Genomic DNA, 19,902 nt, shown 5'->3' with positions numbered 1-19,902 from the left:
CTGAACTAAGAGTTCAACTCTGAGAATTTGTTACTTTTGCTCCAACAGTGCTGTGTGGTGGCAAGAATGTAACAAAATTCAGAATGCAGCTTTAATTGTGATTGGAGAAGAAAACATAAAGTAGTAAAAAAAAAAAAAATAATAATCTTTTTTCGTTCCTTACATAATCACTATTGTTTAGTATATATATATATATATATATATATATATATATATATATATATATATGATTATTTTTTTTTTAACCAGTCATAAGAGGAACATCTTAAATAACTTTATTACTAAAATACAAGATTATAGTACACACATTTCCTGGTTGCAATGAGTCTGTACAATGACCAGTAATGGAGATTACATGAAACTCAGACAAGAATGAGCAACATCCAAAACCACCGCTATCCTCCTGTAGGCAACACACAACAAGCACAGTAAGTGATCCTGGTAAAGAGGAAACCTCAAAACATGTGTCCCTTGAATAAATATTAATCATTGTATGATGGGAACATCTGAAATGTTCTATTATACTTTGTGTTTCGATTCTTAACTATTTTCACAATCTTTTTTCCAGCTGTCAGTGAATGGAAACATTGAGCAGAAGAAAGCTCACAGATATAGTTAAATAATTGTAAAAACAATTATATTTAGCTCACAGACAATTACTTGGATTCAATTTAATTTGTAGGATTAGGATCCTTGCTGTCAGGCAGATGAAGGCTCATATTCATATAATGGAAAGAGTGGGAGTTTGTAGTGTCCCATTCATTTTGTATGGTTTGATGAAGGGTCACCTAATCATCTTGTACTGCAGGTAAAAAGTATTGTACTGTTATTAAATTACACTTTCATAAGTTACAGAGAGAAACTATAATGAAAAGATTTGCACCTTTAAAAAAAAAAATAATTAAATAAAAATGTTATCAGTCATTGACAGTAAGCAGAGATCTTGAAAATATTGAGAATTTGAAACACAAAGTTGTATCATTTTTCATTATACACAGATTAAACTTTATTTACATAACACAAGATCCCTTTAATACATAATCCATTAATACATAGCCCATGCGAGGTGCGGATTTCCTGTTATGAGGTTTACAGTTTTTTTTTTTTGTTTTGTTTTTTTTCACAAATGACAAGTCTCAGAATTTCATTTTCACAGTCAAAACCATCAAACCATGATCATGGTCTGAAGACGGAAGACGTCAGTAAAAAGAGGCACTGTCCTCTGAGCCCGACCCCGTCTCTGGAGAATAAGTGCTGAGTATACAGAAATGGGGCTCGGAGGTTATAATGGACAAAGATGGCGGCTCTGCAAGCCGGACCACAAGGGAACCTGTGAACATACTGGTAATTCTGCAGCAGCTGGAGGCACACTGGTTGGGAAACACTAATTTAGAGGCGAAGGGGATATACACAAGGCCCGAGCCGGAACCAATGGTGTGCCAAACACTGACCCTATAACATATGCCCTCAGTGAGGGTCCACATTTGGAGGCCACCATACTCCCTCCCGGGCCAAGCAGCGCTGGAGATCTCAGGTAAAAAGGCAGAATCAGGGGTCCAGTGCTGGTTTGAGATATCACTTCATGAGGGGGAGACGCTGGATGTTGGACCCCATTACTAGGGCTGGGTCCCGATGGCGACTCTACAGCCACTAGGATGGATTCCATAGGATTAGATAAAAACATTGCTCAGCATTTTAATGGAAGTCCCATAACTATGCTCCTGTGTATACGTTACATACATATATATATATTATCTATAAAATGATACTGCTTTTTTGTTGCCAAGTCATTTTTTTGCAGACACGTCCTTGAAACATATCCATCTGCCATGAGGCGCAGTCATGTGACTGTTCTAGTCTGCGAGCTGACAATCTTTTCACGTGTCACATTAGTCAACTATTTTTTTTTTAGAGAGGGGCATCCTCAGTCGATATTCCGGTGCCCCACATTTGGAGCCAGAAGAGTGGTTTCAGGGGGCGGTAGGTCCCTCCTCTTCGCAGTCCGTCTCATAAGCAAATACTGAGCTCTTTCTTTACAGTGCATTTATTGCAGTTTACAACGCAGCACCAGTGGAAGCGGCACAAGCAGCTCTCCTCCACCACCACAGTCTCCTCCCGATACCCCCTGCCGCAGCAGAGCAGGTCGCACCCCCCAACGTCCAGCCCGGTGCTGTTACACACGCGGCCCCGTGTCCCTGGGGAGCCAGTTTTTCGATTTGCTTGGCAGAAATCAGGGGAGTCGGCGGAGTAAATCAGGTCCAGTTTATCGGGGGGTTTGATGTTGTGCCCGACCGGTATAATTGTTTTGCCGTCGTTCCCTCCCATAACCTTAAAGGCTCCGTTGAATCTCTCGAGGAGTCGATCTCCTACTTCCCGGAAGTGAGGCATTTTCTTCCAGCATGTCTGCAGTGTGCAGGAACCGGAGAGGCCGTGACATTTACATTCGGTCCTCATGTAGTTCTTCACTGCCTGCAAAAAAATATGAAATAAATGATATAGCATTAAATAGATCACAAAAATGACCCAGTTTCTTACAGGTTTTCATGTAATTTCTTGGCTCACTTGGTGCACACTTCTTATCTGAAAGCCCTCGTTCTCTGTTTTCAGGCAGGTTGCTTGAGACCCCTGTATTAAAGGGGTACTCCGCCCCTAGACATCTTATCCCCTATCCAAAAGGATAGGGGATAAGATGTCAGATCGCGGGGGTCCCGCCGCTGGGGTCCCCCGGGATCTCGGCTGCAGGACCCACCTGTTGCGGCTTCCGGAAACGCTGGAGGCTTCAGCTCCTGACCACGGTGACGTGAGATCGTGACGTCACGACTCCGCCCCCGTGTGATGTCACGCCCCGCCCCTCAATGCAAGTCTATGGGAGGGGGCGTGACAGCCGTCACGCCCCCTCCCATAGACTTGCATTGAGGGGGGCGTGATGTCACACGGGGGCGGAGTCGTGATGTCGCGCTTTCACGTCACCGTGTTCGAGAGGCATTAGGATGAGAGCCTCCAGCACTGCCGGAAGCCGCAACAGGTGGGTCCTGCAGCCGAGATCCAGGGGGACCCCAGCGGCGGGACCCCCGCGATCTGACATCTTATCCCCTATCCTTTGATAAGATGTCTAGGGGCAGAGTACCTCTTTAATATCTAATAATGCTTTTTAATCCTTATGTATCCCCTTCCACAAACCACAAAGCCGAGGATTGATGTTCTTAAGAGTGGGAGTTTGTAGTGTCCCAGAATATGTATGGTTAAATTGCACTTTTCATATGTTACCAGATAATGGCAGATGGAAAAATAGAGATGAACCTCTGGTGGGACAGTATTACTGTAGTTATCCTTTCATATATTCTGGTATTCTCCAGAATCTACCAGAATCTAGTATATAGGTGGGGTTATTATAATTAGCCCCCCATATAGGTCTAGCTTTCTTAGGCCACACTGACTTCTCTTGGCCACATGATGTATAAGGAAGAGTTGCTCCTGCTTGTCTTACTGGGGATCACAATATCCCTTGGGAAGTCTTTACCCTGGCCTGACTTGACTGAGGGTAGAAATGTTCAGCAAGGGCCCCTCAGCAAATTTGTGCCTTTGTGGACCTCTGGTTGGGCCAGATGACAATTTTCTTTTGGGAGCCAACCTATAGAGTTTTCCAAAGTCTTCAGGGATTATACCATCTCAAGGACTGTTCAAGTCAACATCTACACTCCACATGGCTTAACTCCTTCAGTGTCATCTATTCTCTACCATCATCTACATCAGGTACTGTTTTGTTTTTGAACTGTTTGTATAGAATGTTCACTAAAAGTTACCCATTATGCTATGATATATGGGGCTTGGGGCACTGTAATAATTTAAAAAAAAAGTGATACTCACCCAAATCAAATCCCCCCAGCTGCAATTGGTGCAGCTCCCTGTCCCCACTCGTCACTGCTTCATGTGATGCACAGGAACTGCCCCCTGAACCAATCACTGGCCACACAATTGTCCCAATTCTGTCAGTGATTGGCTGAGCAGGACTGAGGCATCACTGGAGCAGTGGGGAGCAGCAGTGGAATGGGGGATGTGAGTATTACTTTTTTTTATTGCTATAGTGCCCCCATCTAAATATGAAATTAAATATATATCCCTGGACAATCTCTTTAACCTTATCTACAGATTGATGTCATTTTTATAACTGCTGCACATGTAAATTTTTGCACCGTTTTGTGTAATTTGTGCTCCTGTCCTTGTTGTTTGTCCTTAGTACAGAGGGGGGCACTGTTAAGTTTGGCCTGACTGATCAAGAACAATAAAGCCCCCGTGGCTTCATTTCCCAACATATTTTACTGGAGTGAGATAAAGATTTCTATCCTGCGCACTGGAACGCTGAATCGCTGCACAATATATATTATCAGTCAAACAAGTCGAAACAATTCTGACCCTACAATTATCCTGACAAATAAATGCTGAAACTGTGAGAGCGACGGCCCCGGGGACAGTGCCAAGTGCCGTTACTCAAAGTCTATCTAGACAAAATAGTGTCAGGTCTGTGGGGTAATGTTATACTGCAGGGGAAGAGGTGTCTACAGGAGAGGGAACTGCATCATATATAAGAGGTATACGGAAGATAGATATAGATAGATATGAGATAGATAGATAGATATGAGATAGATATGAGATAGATAGATATGAGATAGATAGATATGAGATAGATAGATAGGAGATAGATAGATATGAGATAGATATGAGAGATATAGATAGATAGATATGAGATAGATAGATACAGTGGGGATCAAAAGTTTGGGCACCCCATGTATAAATTTGCATTAATGTGCATAAAGAAGCCAAGGAAAGATGGAAACATCTCCAAAAGGCATCAAATTACAGATTAGACATTCTTATAATATGTCAACAAAAGGTAGATTTTATTTCCATCATTTACACTTTCATAATAACCGAAAACAAAAAAATGGGGTCAAAAGTTTGGGTGCCCTGCAGAGTTTATAGCATGCACTGCCCCCTTTGCAAAGCTGAGACCTGCCAGTGTCATGGATTGTTCTCAATCATCATCTGGGAAGACCAGGTGATGTCAATCTCAAAGGTTTTAAATGCCCAGACTGATCTGACCTTGCCCCAACAATCAGCACCATGGGTTCTTCTAAGCAGTTGTCTAGAAATCTGAAACTGAAAAAAATTGACGCTCACAAAGCTGGAGAAGGCTATAAGAAGATAGCAAAACGTTTTCAGATGTCAATATCCTCTGTTCGGAATGTAATTAAGAAATAGCAGTCATCAGGATAAGTGAAAGTTAAAGCAAGATCTGGAAGACCAAGAAAAATATCAGACAGAACAGCTTGCAGGATTGTGAGAAAAACAATTCAAAACCCACGTTTGACTGCACAATCCCTCCAGAAAGATCTGGCAGACACTGGAGTTGTGGTACACTATTCCACTATAAAGAGATACTTGTACAAATATGGTCTTCATGGAAGAGTCATCAGAAGAAAACCTCTTCTACGTCCTCACCACAAAAATCAGCGTTTGAACTTTGCAAATGAACATATAGACAAGCCTGATGCATTTTGGAAACAAGTTCTGTGGACCGATGAGGTTAAAATTGAACTTTTTGGCTGGAATGAGCAAAGGTACGCTTGGAGAAGAAGGGGAACAGAATTTAATGAAAAGAACCTCTGTCCAACTGTTAAGCATGGGGGGGGGGGATCAATCATGCTTTGCGGTTGTATTGCAGCCAGTGGCACAGGGAACATCTCACGGGTAGAAGGGAAAATGGATTCAATAAAATTTCAGTAAATTTTGGATGCTAACTTGATGCCATTTGTGAAAAAGCTGAAGTTAAAGAGAGGATGGCTTCTACAAATGGATACTGATCCTAAACACACCTCGAAATCCACGGGGGATTACATCAAGAGGCGTAAACTGAAGGTTTTGCCATGGCCTTCACAATCTCCTGACCTCAACATAATTGAAAATCTATGGATAGACCTTAAAAGAGCAGTGCGTGACAGACAGCCCAGGAATCTCAAAGAACTGGAAGACTTTTGTAAGGAAGAATGGGCAAAGATACCTCAAACAAGAATTTAAAGACTCTTGGCTGGCTACGAAAAGCGTTTACAAGCTGTGATACTTGCCAAAGGGGGCAGTGCATGCTATAAATTCTGCAAGGTGCGCAAACTTTTGCAGATGCCATTTTTTTTGTTTTCTGTTATTTTGAAAGTGTAAATGATGGAAATAAAATGTAACTTTTGTTGACATATTATAAGAATGTCTAATCTGTAATTTGATGCCTTTTGGAGATTTTTCCATCTTTCCTTGGCTTCTTTGTGCACATTAATACAATTTTTTTACCTGGGGTGCCCAAACTTTTGATCCCCACTGTAGATAGATAGATAGATAGATAGATATGAGATAGATAGATAGATATGAGAGATAGATATGAGATAGATATCAGATAGATAGATAGATAGATAGATATGAGATAGATAGATATATATGAGAGATAGATAGATAGATATGAGAGATAGATAGATAGATATGATATAGATAGATAGATATGAGATAGATAGATAGATAGATAGATATGAGATAGATAGATAGATATGAGAGATAGATATGAGATAGATATCAGATAGATAGATATCAGATAGATAGATACATATGAGAGATAGATAGATATGAGAGATAGATAGATAGATATGAGATAGATAGATAGATATGAGAGATAGATATGAGATAGATATATATGAGAGATAGATAGATAGATAGATAGATAGATATGAGAGATAGATGGATAGATATGAGAGATAGAGAGATAGATAGATTGATATGAGAGATAGATAGATAGATTGATATGAGAGATAGATAGATAGATATGAGATAGATAGATAGATAGATATGAGAGATAGATATGAGATAGATATATATGAGAGATAGATAGATAGATATGAGAGATAGATAGATAGATAGATAGATATGAGAGATAGAGAGATAGATAGATAGATATGAGAGATAGATAGATAGATATGAGAGATAGATAGATAGATAGATAGATATGAGAGATAGATAGATAGATAGATAGATATGAGAGATAGATAGATATGAGCTAGACAGTGGGATCTGACCCCGGGGGCCCCTATAGCTTTCTCTCTGTGACTATTATTACTCATAGATTCTTCTATCTGGGGGGCACATTTTATCTCTGAGATGAACAACCATTAAGACAATAAGGGAACGTCCAAGGAACCATCTACTTTGTGCCCCACCTCATGAGCATTCCCAGGGTATGATGGGGCAGATGATGTAACAGATATTGGGGGTATGATGGGGTAGATGATGGAGGTATAATGGGCAGATGAGGAGCAGATGATGTAGCAGATGATGGGTGTATGATGGGCAGATGATGGAGGTATGATGGGCAGATGATGGGGCAGATGATGGAGGTATGATGGGGCAGATGATGAGGGTATTATGGGACAGATGATGGAGGTATGATGGGGCAGATGATGGGCGTATGATGGGGCAGATGGTGGACGTATGATGGGGCAGATGGTGGACGTATGATGGGGCAGATGATGGTATGATGGGCAGATGATAAGGGTATGATGGGCAGATGATGGAGGTATGATGGAGCAGATGATGGGGGTATGATGAGGCAGATGATGGGGGTATGAAGGGGCAGATGATGGAGGTATGATGGGCAGATGATGGGGGTATGATGGAGCAGATGATGGGGGTATGATGGGGCAGATGATCAGGGTATAATGGGCAGATGATGAGGGTATGATGGGGCAGATGATGGGGTATGATGGGCAGACGATGGGGGTATGATGGGGCAGATGATGGGGGTATGATGGGGCAGATGATGGAGGTATGATGGGCAGATGATGGGGTATGATGGGCAGACGATGGGGGTATGATGGGGCAGATGATGGAGGTATGATGGGCAGATGATGGGGTATGATGGGCAGACGATGGGGGTATGATGGGGCAGATGATGGGGGTATGATGGGGCAGATGATGGAGGTATGATGGGCAGATGATGGGGTATAATGGGCAAACGATGGGGGTATGATGGGGCAGATGATGGAGGTATGATGGGGCAGATGATGGAGGTATGATGGGCAGATGATTAGGGTATGATGGGGCAGATGATGGAGGTATGATGGGCAGATGATGGGGGTATGATGGGGCAGATGATGGAGGTATGATGGGCAGATGATGGAGGTATGACGGGGCAGATGATGGTATGATGGGCAGATGATGAGGGTATGATGGGCAGATGATGAGGGTATGATGGGGCAGATGATGGGGTATGATGGGGCAGATGATGGAGGTACGATAGGCAGATGATGAGGGTATGATGGGCAGATGATGATGGTATGATGGGGCAGATGATGGGGTATGATGGGGCAGATGATGGAGGTACGATAGGCAGATGATGAGGGTATGATGGGGCAGATTATGGGGCAGATGATGGAGGTATGATGGGCAGATGATGGGGGTATGATGGGCAGATGATGGGGGTATGATGGGGCAGATGATGGGGGTATGATGGGCAGATGATGGGGTATGATGGGGCAGATGATGGGGGTATGATGGGGCAGATGATGGGGGTATGATGGGGCAGATGATGGGGTACGATAGGCAGATGATGGGGCAGATGATGGGGGTATGATGGGGCAGATGATGGGGGTATGATGGGGCAGATGATGGGGGTATGATAGGGCAGATGATGGAGGTATGATGGGCAGATGATGGAGGTATGATGGGCAGATGATGGAGGTATGATGGGCAGATGATGGGGGTATGATGGGGCAGATGATGGAGGTATGATGGGGCAGATGATGGGGGTATGATGGGGCAGATGATGGGGGTATGATGGGGCAGATGATGGGGGTATGATGGGGCAGATGATGGGGGTATGATGGGGCAGATGATGGGGGTATGATGGGGCAGATGATGGAGGTATGATGGGCAGATGATGGGGGTATGATGGGGCAGATGATGGGGGTATGATGGGGCAGATGATGGAGGTATGATGGGGCAGATGATGGAGGTTTTCATTTTACATAATTTCCAGCATCCTTAACAATAATAAACAATGAGAAAATGTAGGAATTGGTAGCAGACGCCACGTGCTGGATCGGTTGTGTTCTGTTATAGCAATATGCTGACTACTGTATATATGAAAGTATTTTGTCCGCGGTAAGACCGCTCCGACTGACAGTAAGTGTCGGCAGATAGCGCCTCCTACCATATCAGGTCTCCTGGGAGATCCTGCGCAAATGGGAAATATGGGGACATGGAGTCTGGTGCAAAAGTAACATGTCCGGGGCCCAATCCTACTGAAAACCAATGATGGTGAAACAGAGCATCTACTGGAATGCCCCCGATGGCAATAAGCAGTACTGCAGGTTTCCTATTGCCCCTACTGGCCACAAAGAGACAGGCAGCAACTGATAGAAGCCTATCCACAGAAGTAACACAAACAAGAGCTGAAATCTCCCAGCATTCCTTGGTTGTCCGACATCTATACAGGAAATGTAGGAATATGTGGTGATTTCAATGACCACTGGCAAAACTATAGGATGTACCTCAGGATCAGTACAGGATATAACTCAGGATCAGTACAGGATAAGTAATGTATGTACATAGTGACCTCACCAGCAGAATAGTGAGTGCAGCTCTGGAGTATAATACAGGATATAACTCAGGATCAGTACAGGATAAGTAATGTAATGTATGTACACAGTGACCTCACCAGCAGAATAGTGAGTACAGCTCTGGGGTATAATACAGGATATAACTCAAGATCAGTACAGGATAAGTAATGTAATGTATGTACACAGTGACCTCACCAGCAGAATAGTGAGTACAGCTCTAGAGTATAATACAGGATATAACTCAGGATCAGTACAGGATAAGTAATGTAATGTATGTACATAGTGACCTCACCAGCAGAATAGTGAGTGCAGCTCTGGAGTATAATACAGGATATATCTCAGGATCAGTACAGGATAAGTAATGTAATGTATGTACACAGTGACCTCACCAGCAGAATAGTGAGTACAGCTCTGGGGTATAATACAGGATATAACTCAAGATCAGTACAGGATAAGTAATGTAATGTATGTACATAGTGACCTCACCAGCAGAATAGTGAGTGCAGCTCTGGAGTATAATACAGGATATATCTCAGGATCAGTACAGGATAAGTAATGTAATGTATGTACACAGTGACCTCACCAGCAGAATAGTGAGTACAGCTCTAGAGTATAATACAGGATATAACTCAGGATCAGTACAGGATAAGTAATGTAATGTATGTACATAGTGACCTCACCAGCAGAATAGTGAGTGCAGCTCTGGAGTATAATACAGGATATAACTCAGGATCAGTACAGGATAAGTAATGTAATGTATGTACACAGTGACCTCACCAGCAGAATAGTGAGTACAGCTCTGGAGTATAATACAGGATATAACTCAGGATCAGTACAGGATAAGTAATGTAATGTATGTACACAGTGACCTCACCAGCAGAATAGTGAGTACAGCTCTGGAGTATAATACAGGATATAACTCAGGATCAGTACAGGATAAGTAATGTAATGTATGTACACAGTGATGTCACCAGCAGAATAGTGAGTACAGCTCTGGAGTATAATGCAGGATATAACTCAGGATCAGTACAGGATCAGTAATGTAATGTATGTACACAGTGACCTCACCAGCAGAATAGTGAGTACAGCTCTGGGGTATAATACAGGATATAACTCAGGATCAGTACAGGATAAGTAATGTAATGTATGTACACAGTGACCCCACCAGCAGAATAGTGAGTACAGCTCTGGAGAATAAAACAGGATATAACTCAGGATCAGTACAGGATCAGTAATGTAATGTATGTACACAGTGACCTCACCAGCAGAATAGTGAGTACAGCTCTGGAGTATAATGCAGGATGTAACTCAGGATCAGTACAGGATCAGTAATGTAATGTATGTACACAGTGACCTCACCAGCAGAATAGTGAGTACAGCTCTGGAGTATAATACAGGATATAACTCAGGATCAGTACAGGATCAGTAATGTAATGTATGTACACAGAGACAGGAAGATAGGGATGAGAGATGGGGAGGAGGTGGGTAGATTGGAGATAACACCTTGATGCTTCTCTTATGGAATGCACCTTGAATCCCCTGCAGGCAGAACCCACCACCCCCAGGAATTCTCATGGCCACACGGCCGCCTCCTGATCCATCGCTCATTGCTCATTAATTCATGATTCATGGCGGCCTCTTCCTTCTTCTGGCTCTTTAATTAAAATACTTTTCTATGATCGTCTATAGGAAACCACAGGTCTCCGAGCACGAAGCCAAAAATCCATTGTCCTGAGTGTGAGTGACAGCGCAGAATGAGCGCAGACAGCTCTGCTAGACTATTCCCATAAATCACTCTGCTATATGGCACTTCTCATTTCTCTGCTTGTTGATACAATTAAAGGAACATTGTACAGAAACCTTCCAGATACACTGGGGGTTATCAGCGGAGAGGGGGGAGGAATGGCTGCACAATGGGAGGATATTCGGGGAACAAGGAGAGGATCCTGGGTGTCACTGTGAACCAGGATCCACCTCCTGTCATCTTAGGGTCTCGTCTGGTACCAGGGCCCAACTGTGACTACTACCTCAGTACCCCCTAAAACAGTGTTTCCCAACCAGAGTGCCTCCAGCTGTTGCAAAACTACAACTCCCAGCATGCCCGGACAGCCGTTGGCTGTCCGGGCATGCTGGGAGTTGTAGTTTTGCAATAGCTAGAGGATTGTCCAAGATTAGAAAAACTTTGCTGCATTATTCCTGCCAAAAACAGCGCCACCCCTGTCCATTGGCTGTCTATGGTACTGCAGCATCGGTCCTTAAAGGGGTACTCCGCCCCTAGACATCTTATCCCCTATCCAAAGGACAGGGGATAAGATGTCAGATCGCCGCGGTCTCGCTGCTGGGGACCCCGGGGATCGCCACTGCGGCACCGCGCTATCATTGCTGCACAGAGCGAGTTCGCTCTGTGCGTAATGACGGGCGATACAGGGGACGGAGGCTCCGCCCCTCCGCCTCTCGTGACATCACGGCCCGTCCCCTTAATGCAAGTCTATGGCAGGGGCCGTGACGACCGCCACGCCCCCTCCCATAGACTTGTATTGAGGCGGCGGGCCGTGACGTCACGAGGGGCGGAGCCGTGTCGTAACAATGCTCCGTCCCCTGTATCGCCCGTCATTACGTGCAGAGTGAACTCGCTCTGTGCAGCAATGATTGCGCGGTGCCGCAGCGGCGATCCCTGGGGTCCCCAGCAGCGAGACCGCTGCAATCTGACATCTTATCCCCTATCCTTTGGACAGGGGATAAGATGTCTAGGGGCGGAGTACCCCTTTAAAGGGGTACTCCGGTAGAAAACTTTTTTTTTTTTTTTTAAATCAATTGGTGCCAGAAAGTAAAACAGATTTGTAAATTACTTCTATTAAAAAAAAATCTTAATCCTTTCAGTACTTATTAGCTGCTGAATACTACAGAGGAAATTATTTTCTTTTTGGAACAAAGAGCTCTCTGCTGACATCACGAGCACAGTGCTCTCTGCTGACACCTCTGTCCATTTTAGGAACTGTCCAGAGCAGCATATGTTTGCTATGGGGGATTTTCTCCTACTCTGGACAGTTCCTAAAATGGACAGAGATGTCAGCAGAGAGCACTGTGCTCGTGATGTTAGCAGAGAGCTCTGTGTTCCAAAAAAAAAAGAATTTCCTCTGTTGTATTCAGCAACTAATAAGTACTGGAAGGATTAAGATTTTTTTTATAGAAGTAATTTACAAATCTGTTTGACTTTCTGGCACCAGTTGATTTAACAAATAAAAAAATACACAAAAAAAGAAAAAGATTTTCACCGGAGTACCCCTTTAATGTGAATGAGGCTGAGCCGCAATACTAAGGATAACCTGTGGACAAGTGTGGCGCTGTTTCTGTAAGGCAATGACATGTACATAAAAAAAAACTCTTTCATTTTGTGGCCATAGGGGGCGGTATGAGCAACTTACGTTGGGGAATTCAGCCGAAATTTGCTTTATATTCTGGGATATTCTTGCAGTTGGAATACAGAAGCATATACGCAGCCATTATACACCCCCGTAAAGCGTATATAGGTCCATTATACAACCCCATGCGTATGCGTGCTTTGGCTGTCCGAGCATGCTGGAAGTTGTAGTTTTACAACAGCTGGAGGCACACTGGTTGGGAAAAACTGCCCTAAAACCTACAAGTATGTATGGGGATAATCCATTCCCCAGCTTATAGACAATACCCAGAGCATCACAATGCTGTATGTGCTGTCCAGGAATGGAAAAACATGGATGTATTTGCCCAGAAACAGCGCCACAGATGTCCATAGGACATGTCTGATATTGCAATTTACAGAACCTGTGCACAGGCGTAAAACTGTTTGTGGAGGAAAGCAGCCATGTGTTTCATTCTGGACAACCCCTTAAAAGGGGTATTTCGGTGAAAATTTTTGCATATCAACTGGCTCCAGAAAGTTAAACATATTTGTAAATTACTTCTTTATAAAAAAAAAAAAAATTAAAAAACATAATCCTACCAGTACTTATCAGCTTTTGAAGTTGAGTTGTTTTCTGTCTGACCACAGTGCTCTCTGCTGACACCTCTGTCCATGTCAAGAACTGTCCAGAGCAGGAGAGGTTTGCTACGGGGATTTGCTTCTAATCTGGACAGTTCCGGAGACAAGCAGAGGTGTCAGCAGAGAGCGCTGTGGTCAGACAGAAAAGAACAACTCAACTTCAGCAGCTGATAGGTACTGGTAGGATTAAGAATTTTTTAATAGAAGTAATTTACATATCTGTATAACTTTCTGGAGCCAGTTGATATAACAAATATAGTTTTTCACCGGAGTACCCCTTTAAAAAGGTGGTTCCAAGCTATCTGTTGAGCTATGGGTCACAGCTTTAGGGTATGTTCACACGAGCAGACCCACAGCGTATTATACACTGCAGATCCACCGCTGAAGGACCCCTGCATGGTGGCTTTACATGTGCCTGCTCGGAGCGGCAATACGCCGCTACGAGCAGACACACTGAGATGCACATGCACAGTATACTCGCAGTATACATGTACTGCTGCCATGTGCGCGAGTACACCGCGCATGCGCGGCAACTCGCACTTCGCAGTGTGTCTGCTCCAAGCAGGCACATGTGAGGCCACCATGCAGGGGTCCTTCAGCGGCGGATCTGCAGTGTAAAATACGCTGTGGGTCCGCTCGTGTACCCTAAGGGTGCGTTCACACATACAGGATCCTGCGCAGATTTGATGCGCAGGATTTGTAACTGCAGATTAGATCAGATTAGTTGTGTGCAGTCATTTAGTTTACATTGAAATCTGCAGCAGAAAACTCTGTGCATCAAATCTGCGTACGTGTGAACAAACCCTAAAGGGGTACTCCGCTGAATTTTTTTATTTACATTTTTTTAAATCAACTGGTGCCAGAAAGTTATATATATAAACTTCTATATAAAAATCTCAATCCTTCCAGTACTTATCAGCTGCTGTATGCTCCACAGGAAGTTGTGTAGTTCTTTCCAGTCTGACCACAGTGCTCTCTGCTGACACCTCTGTCTGTGTCGGGAACTGTCCAGAGCAGGAGCAAATCCCCTGGTTGCAAAGAATTCTTACCATCCGTCCTGCTTCATTGTTATGGAGGTCAATCAAGGTGCGGATGTCGCTTTTCCCCTTCTTTCTCTTTGCGTCCATGAATTGCCGCGACTTCTCGTAGCCGTACTCCACGTCATCGCCGCAGCCTCCCCACTCCCAGGCGGATCCTTCTGCCCCGCGTCCATTGGCTTGAGGGGACGGTGGCGCCCAGTTCCGCGTCACTTCGCAGCCGCACTGCATCAGCTCCCCCATGCTGCAGGCTTGCGTCACCGTGTGGATCACCCCGGCCGCCGTTATGGCGTAAACAAACGCCGTCTCCCGGATATCTGCGGAGAATAACACGAACCATTAGCTCCATATTTCTAGCCCAATAATCTTCCTAAATATTCACAGGCCACTTATTCCAAGTCACTGGAAAAGATACATTATATACAAGTCTGGAACTAAACTGTAGCAAATTGTATCTTCTTGGGTTACACGATCTCTCTTCCGCTCTTGGCCCTTGTTCATAAGTTTGTGTTTTTTGGTTTTGCCAAAGAGGGGGCATCGCCAGTCCCAATATAGTCAGGGGGGGTAACAGGATCCAGCCAGAGGCAATGCTAGACTTATCTAGTCTCCTAATAATTCCCCAGGAGACAATAGGATCTGTCACATCGCTCCAAATCTCAATGAACGTCTGTGACAATTACGGGGTTCATGGTTCCCCCCCCCCCCCCCGGACGTATTATCCAGTAATGACGATCGGATCCAACCGCGTTTATTGCGTTCACTAAATCGTGACTTGTGCTGAAACATTTGTCATTGGAAAGAAATAATAAGAACGACATCACAATGTCTCGTCTGATCGCAGGCACCAGCTATGGATCCAACCCGAATGATGGATGATGGGAGTTATTGTTCAGCGCTTTATGAAGCCCTAAAAAGGGCCTCAGGTCGTGTTCACACAGTTTTATTAAAGGGGCACACTCATTAAGAAATTTTTTTGCTTTTGCACTCCTTATGGTAAATAAAAAATATTTCTAACATACTTTGTTTAAAAAAATAAAATTTTCTATGTTTTATTTGGGCTTAAAAAAGCTCAAGAGCACATTCCCCCCCATCTCATACACAGACTATGGACCGAAGTCCAAACACAGGAAGTGCAGCCTGGAGTGCTGAGGGGGGGGGGGGTGTCCAACCAACAGCATATGGCAGTTCAGTGTGAGAGGAGCTATGATTGGATGAGGTTGGACACACCCCCCTCAGCACTCCAGGCTGCACTTCCTGTGTTTGGACTTCGGTCCTAAGTCTGTGTATGAGATGGGGAAAATGTGCTCTTGAGCTTTTTTAAGCACAAATAAAACATAGAAAACTTCATTTTTTTTACCAAAGTATATTAGAAATATTTTTTATTTACCATAAGGAGTGCAATAGCATAAATTAGTTTTAATGACAGTGCCCTTTTAACGTCAGTTTTTGTCCGTAATTGCACGAAAAAACATACAACAATAAAATGTAGCTATTTTTTTACATAGTGTGAACAAGGCCGTGCATGAGGAATCTGCGCATTTTTTGTCAATGCATATTTTTGTTGTTTCTAGTCACATAAATAAATGTGTTCTAAACCAGGCCACAGTTTTTGTGACTTTTCGTCATGCTTTTCATTTAAAAAAAATTTCTAGCTGAAAGGGGTACTCCAGTGGAAATCAATTTTGTCAAATCTACTGGCTCCAGAAAGTTAAACAGATTTGTAAATTACTTCTATTAAAAAATCTTAATCCTTCCAGTACTTATCAGCTGCTGTATGCTCCACAGGAAGTTTCTGTATGACCACAGTGCTCTCTGCTGACACCTCTGTCCATGTCAGGAACTGTCCAGAGTAGGAGCAAATCCCCATAGCAAACCTCTCCTGCTCTGGACAGTTCCTGACATGGACAGAGGTGTCAGCAGAGAGCGCTTCCTGTGGAACACAGTAGCCAGGAGCAGTTGTGTGTGAAGCAGCTTTGGGTGTGTCCCTTTTTGTGTTTCTCCAGAGTTCCAGAGGCAGAGCAGGTGATTCACCAACCTTTCCCAGGGGTGTGGCAGGCTCCTTGGGAGAGTTTTCCCTGCATGGAGCCCCTGGCCTCCACTCCCCGTTCTTCCAGGCTGGCGGGGGGTGGAGAGAAAACAGCGACAGCCATTTTTCCGGCCGGAGGAAGAAGATCTGGCAGAGTCTGCAGCAATGCAGGCTCGGCTCCTCCGGCAATGGGTGCCAGCCAGAGATCCAGTGGAAGGAAGGCGAGGAGGCAAAGTATTGAGTTGTGGGCTGAGAGAGGGCCCGAAGAATCCAGCGAGACCTACTGCTCCCGCATGACCGCACGGTTTGCGGAATACGACCGCTGCGGTAGGGAGCTTAGGTTGATGAGAGAGGACCTGCGTGGAGCCCAGAATCTGGCATGCTCTGGGTCCAAAAAGAATAAACTGGAACAGAAAAAGAGGATTGCAGCCCTGAAGAAAGACATTGCAAAGATGGAGGAGAGGAGAGCAGAGATCCTGGAGGGAAGCGGTCTCTTCAGGGAGAAGATGGAGAACCGGGATCGATTTGCCGCCATGAAATCCCCAGGTAAGGTGGAGGTGGATGATGGGGAGAGTAGTGGCGGTGAAGAAAGAGAGGATGGTGGTGTTGGTGTAAAGGAGGAGGAGGTGGAGGAGAAGAAGTTGGAGGAAAGTGTACAGGTTGTGGAGGATGATGTATTGCCTGACCCTACTCCCTGTGACACCCAGACCACTAAGACTCAGGACAGCTACATAGAGCCGGCTCAGGTGGCACTACCGCTAAGCGATAGTGAGGATGATGATGTGGAGAGTGAGGCTGGGGGATTGCTGAGGGCTATAGTGATGCAGGAGTCCCCAGCCCACCTCCAGAATTTTACATTTGGTGATGACCAGTGTGATGACACATTAGTAAAAAGAAAGGCAAAAAAACAGAAGACCCAGGAAACTGTGCATTATGTGTTCCGTCCTTTCCAGCAGTCTGGGCCAGCTGCAAAGCTGGTTCAGGCTGCTGGGTCCTCTAAACTGCCAGACTCCGTTTCTGTGGTGGAACGGAGCCAGCATGGGCGATACAGCATGGCGTCAGTAAAAGCTGCAGACGCAATAGATGTGAAGCCCGCCCATCCTGCTGGTAGGGAGGGGCAGGATGGGCTCATGGTGGGCAGCGCGAGTTATGCCCCTGGGTGCTCGGGGGGCGGTTCCCCGAGTACTGTGGGCATTACCGGCACTGCAAGGCACTCCCCTGTGAGGGGGGGGAGTGTCCGGGCGCCGGGATTATCCACAGAGCCTGTGAAGTCGGGTGAAGCAGGTGCTGGCGCTGTGGGAGGAGCTGGGGTGCGCCCGGTGGGGCAGTCCCAGAATCAGGATGTGATAGCAGCCATGAAGGAGAAGCCATCGGCGTCGACCCCAGCAGCGGCTAAGCCAGCACAAAGGGCTTTACTAAAGCCAGCCATACTACAAGTCCCAGCCAGCCCAGAATTTGTTAGTCAGGAAAAGAATGTAGGATGTGATATTGATGGGTGTAGTAGTGTTGTGGGTGAGAGGAGTGTATGTGGGAGTGTCAGTGGAGTGAATGTTGATGGGAGTGGTAATAGTATGGCTGGAAATAAAGAGGTTGAGAGTTGTGGTGTGAATGGTGTTGTAAGTGGTTCTGGCTCTGGGTCTGGTCCGGCTGCCCCCCCGGCAGTGACTGCTCCCAGGAGCTATGCTAATGTCGCTGCCGGGGGTTCAGGGGGGTCCCCGTCTCCGTCCGGCCCTGGGGGCCATTTGCAACAGCGCCTCCTGGAGGCTCTACGCAGGGGTGACAGGTCGATCCAGGTAGAGGGAAGGGGTGAGGTCGACCTGTCTTTCTGGATAGAGAGGCACGGTTTGGGGGCTTTCCGAGAGCGGAATGGGGAGGTGGTCTGGTCCCTCCCGACAACCGGGCAGGACAATAACCGTAGGAATGTGGTCCGTCTGATTTGGAGGGGCGAGGATGCGTGCCCACCTCGCGCTAAAGTGGTTGAGCTCCTCCTTCAGATGGAATTCAGGGCGAGTGACATCTTTGCCCTGATTCACCCCTACGGATCGTCTGAGTTTGACATCAGTTTCGTTCGGCCGGAGGGGCTCGAACTCTTCTGGTCGAATTACGAAGTGGCAAAAAACGAGCCCGGCTGGCGGGATTTCGCCGTAAAGGCGATTTCCCGTCAGAATGCTGTCAAGAAGGTGACCGTTTTGACCCGTAACGAGTCACTTTCTTGTTATGACATCATGACCTGGCTCGGACGGTATGGGGATGTGACGGACATGCCCAAGAAAAACTTGGATGAGCACGGGATCTGGTCCGGGGCCTGGACGTTTTCCGTCAAACTCAGGCGTTCAGGGAGTACGGTTGCCCACATTCCGTCAGCCGCCTTCCTTGGACGTGATAGGATCCAGGTCTTCTACCAGGGGCAGCCTAAGGTCTGTCACAGGTGTGGCAGCCCCACCCACTTTAGTGCAGCCTGTACTGTACAGGTCTGCGCTTTGTGTGGTGGGGTGGGACATCTGGCCGCATCCTGTAGGCAGATCCGGTGCCACCTGTGTGGTGTCCTTGGGCACCCATTTAGCCGTTGTCCTAGCGCCTTCGCCCGTGCAGCGGCCGCTCCGGCTGAGGAGAGCTGTGAAGTTGCCTCGGCCGGGGAGGGTATGGGCAGGGATGGGGGTGCAACAGGGCTCGTGAGGAGGAAAAAGGGCCCCGCCAAACTAAGGCGGGAGGAAAATCGTAGAAGGAGTAGGGAGCTGGAGAGTGCCCAGGTGACGGGGGTAGCTCTGGCCTCTGCTCCTGAATGCGGCCCTGTAACCGCTGAAGCCCTGGAGGAGGATGTGCTGGATGGGGAGATCAGGAGGCTTCACAGAGAGGAAGGCAATATGGCCGACCCTTCCGATTCCTCCCACTATGAAAGTGTGGATGAGGAGAGTGGGGAGAGGCCTAAAAAGAAAGACAAGGGCAAAAGGAAAGGGAGAAAGAAGAGGTAAGAGCCCTCTGTTCCTTGTACTACGGGCCAGGTTCAAAACGGAAGCCTGACTGCCCCCCCTCTGGTTGACCTGTCAAACCGGTACCTCGTCCTCGATACCATCTCCTCCCCCTCCTTGGCTGGGGAGGGTGAGGGCGAGGTGCCTAGGGAGAAAGAGCCTCTGGGAGGAACTGGGCCCTGTCCTATTGAGGCAC

General features: G+C 45.9%; 1 protein-coding gene across 6 annotated transcripts in view; it reads right to left on the bottom strand.

The window, feature by feature from the left end:
• Positions 1-288: 288 nt before the first annotated feature.
• Positions 289-19,902, bottom strand: part of WNT6 (Wnt family member 6) — a 123,452-nt gene continuing 103,838 nt past the window's right edge. For all 6 annotated transcript variants that reach the window (XM_056535500.1, XM_056535505.1, XM_056535501.1 and 3 more), the window contains 2 exons: positions 14,724-15,028; positions 289-2,469 (listed from right to left, as the gene is read on the bottom strand). In XM_056535500.1, coding sequence (XP_056391475.1) covers positions 2,008-2,469; positions 14,724-15,028 — 767 coding nt within the window. In that variant the 3' untranslated portion in view covers positions 289-2,007. The remainder of the gene's footprint in view (positions 2,470-14,723; positions 15,029-19,902) is intronic.

The sequence above is a fragment of the Hyla sarda genome, chromosome 8 (genome assembly GCF_029499605.1).
Source record: "Hyla sarda isolate aHylSar1 chromosome 8, aHylSar1.hap1, whole genome shotgun sequence".
In the NCBI taxonomy this organism is placed as follows: Eukaryota; Metazoa; Chordata; class Amphibia; order Anura; family Hylidae; genus Hyla; species Hyla sarda.
This window is presented reverse-complemented; position numbering and strand designations above follow the sequence as displayed.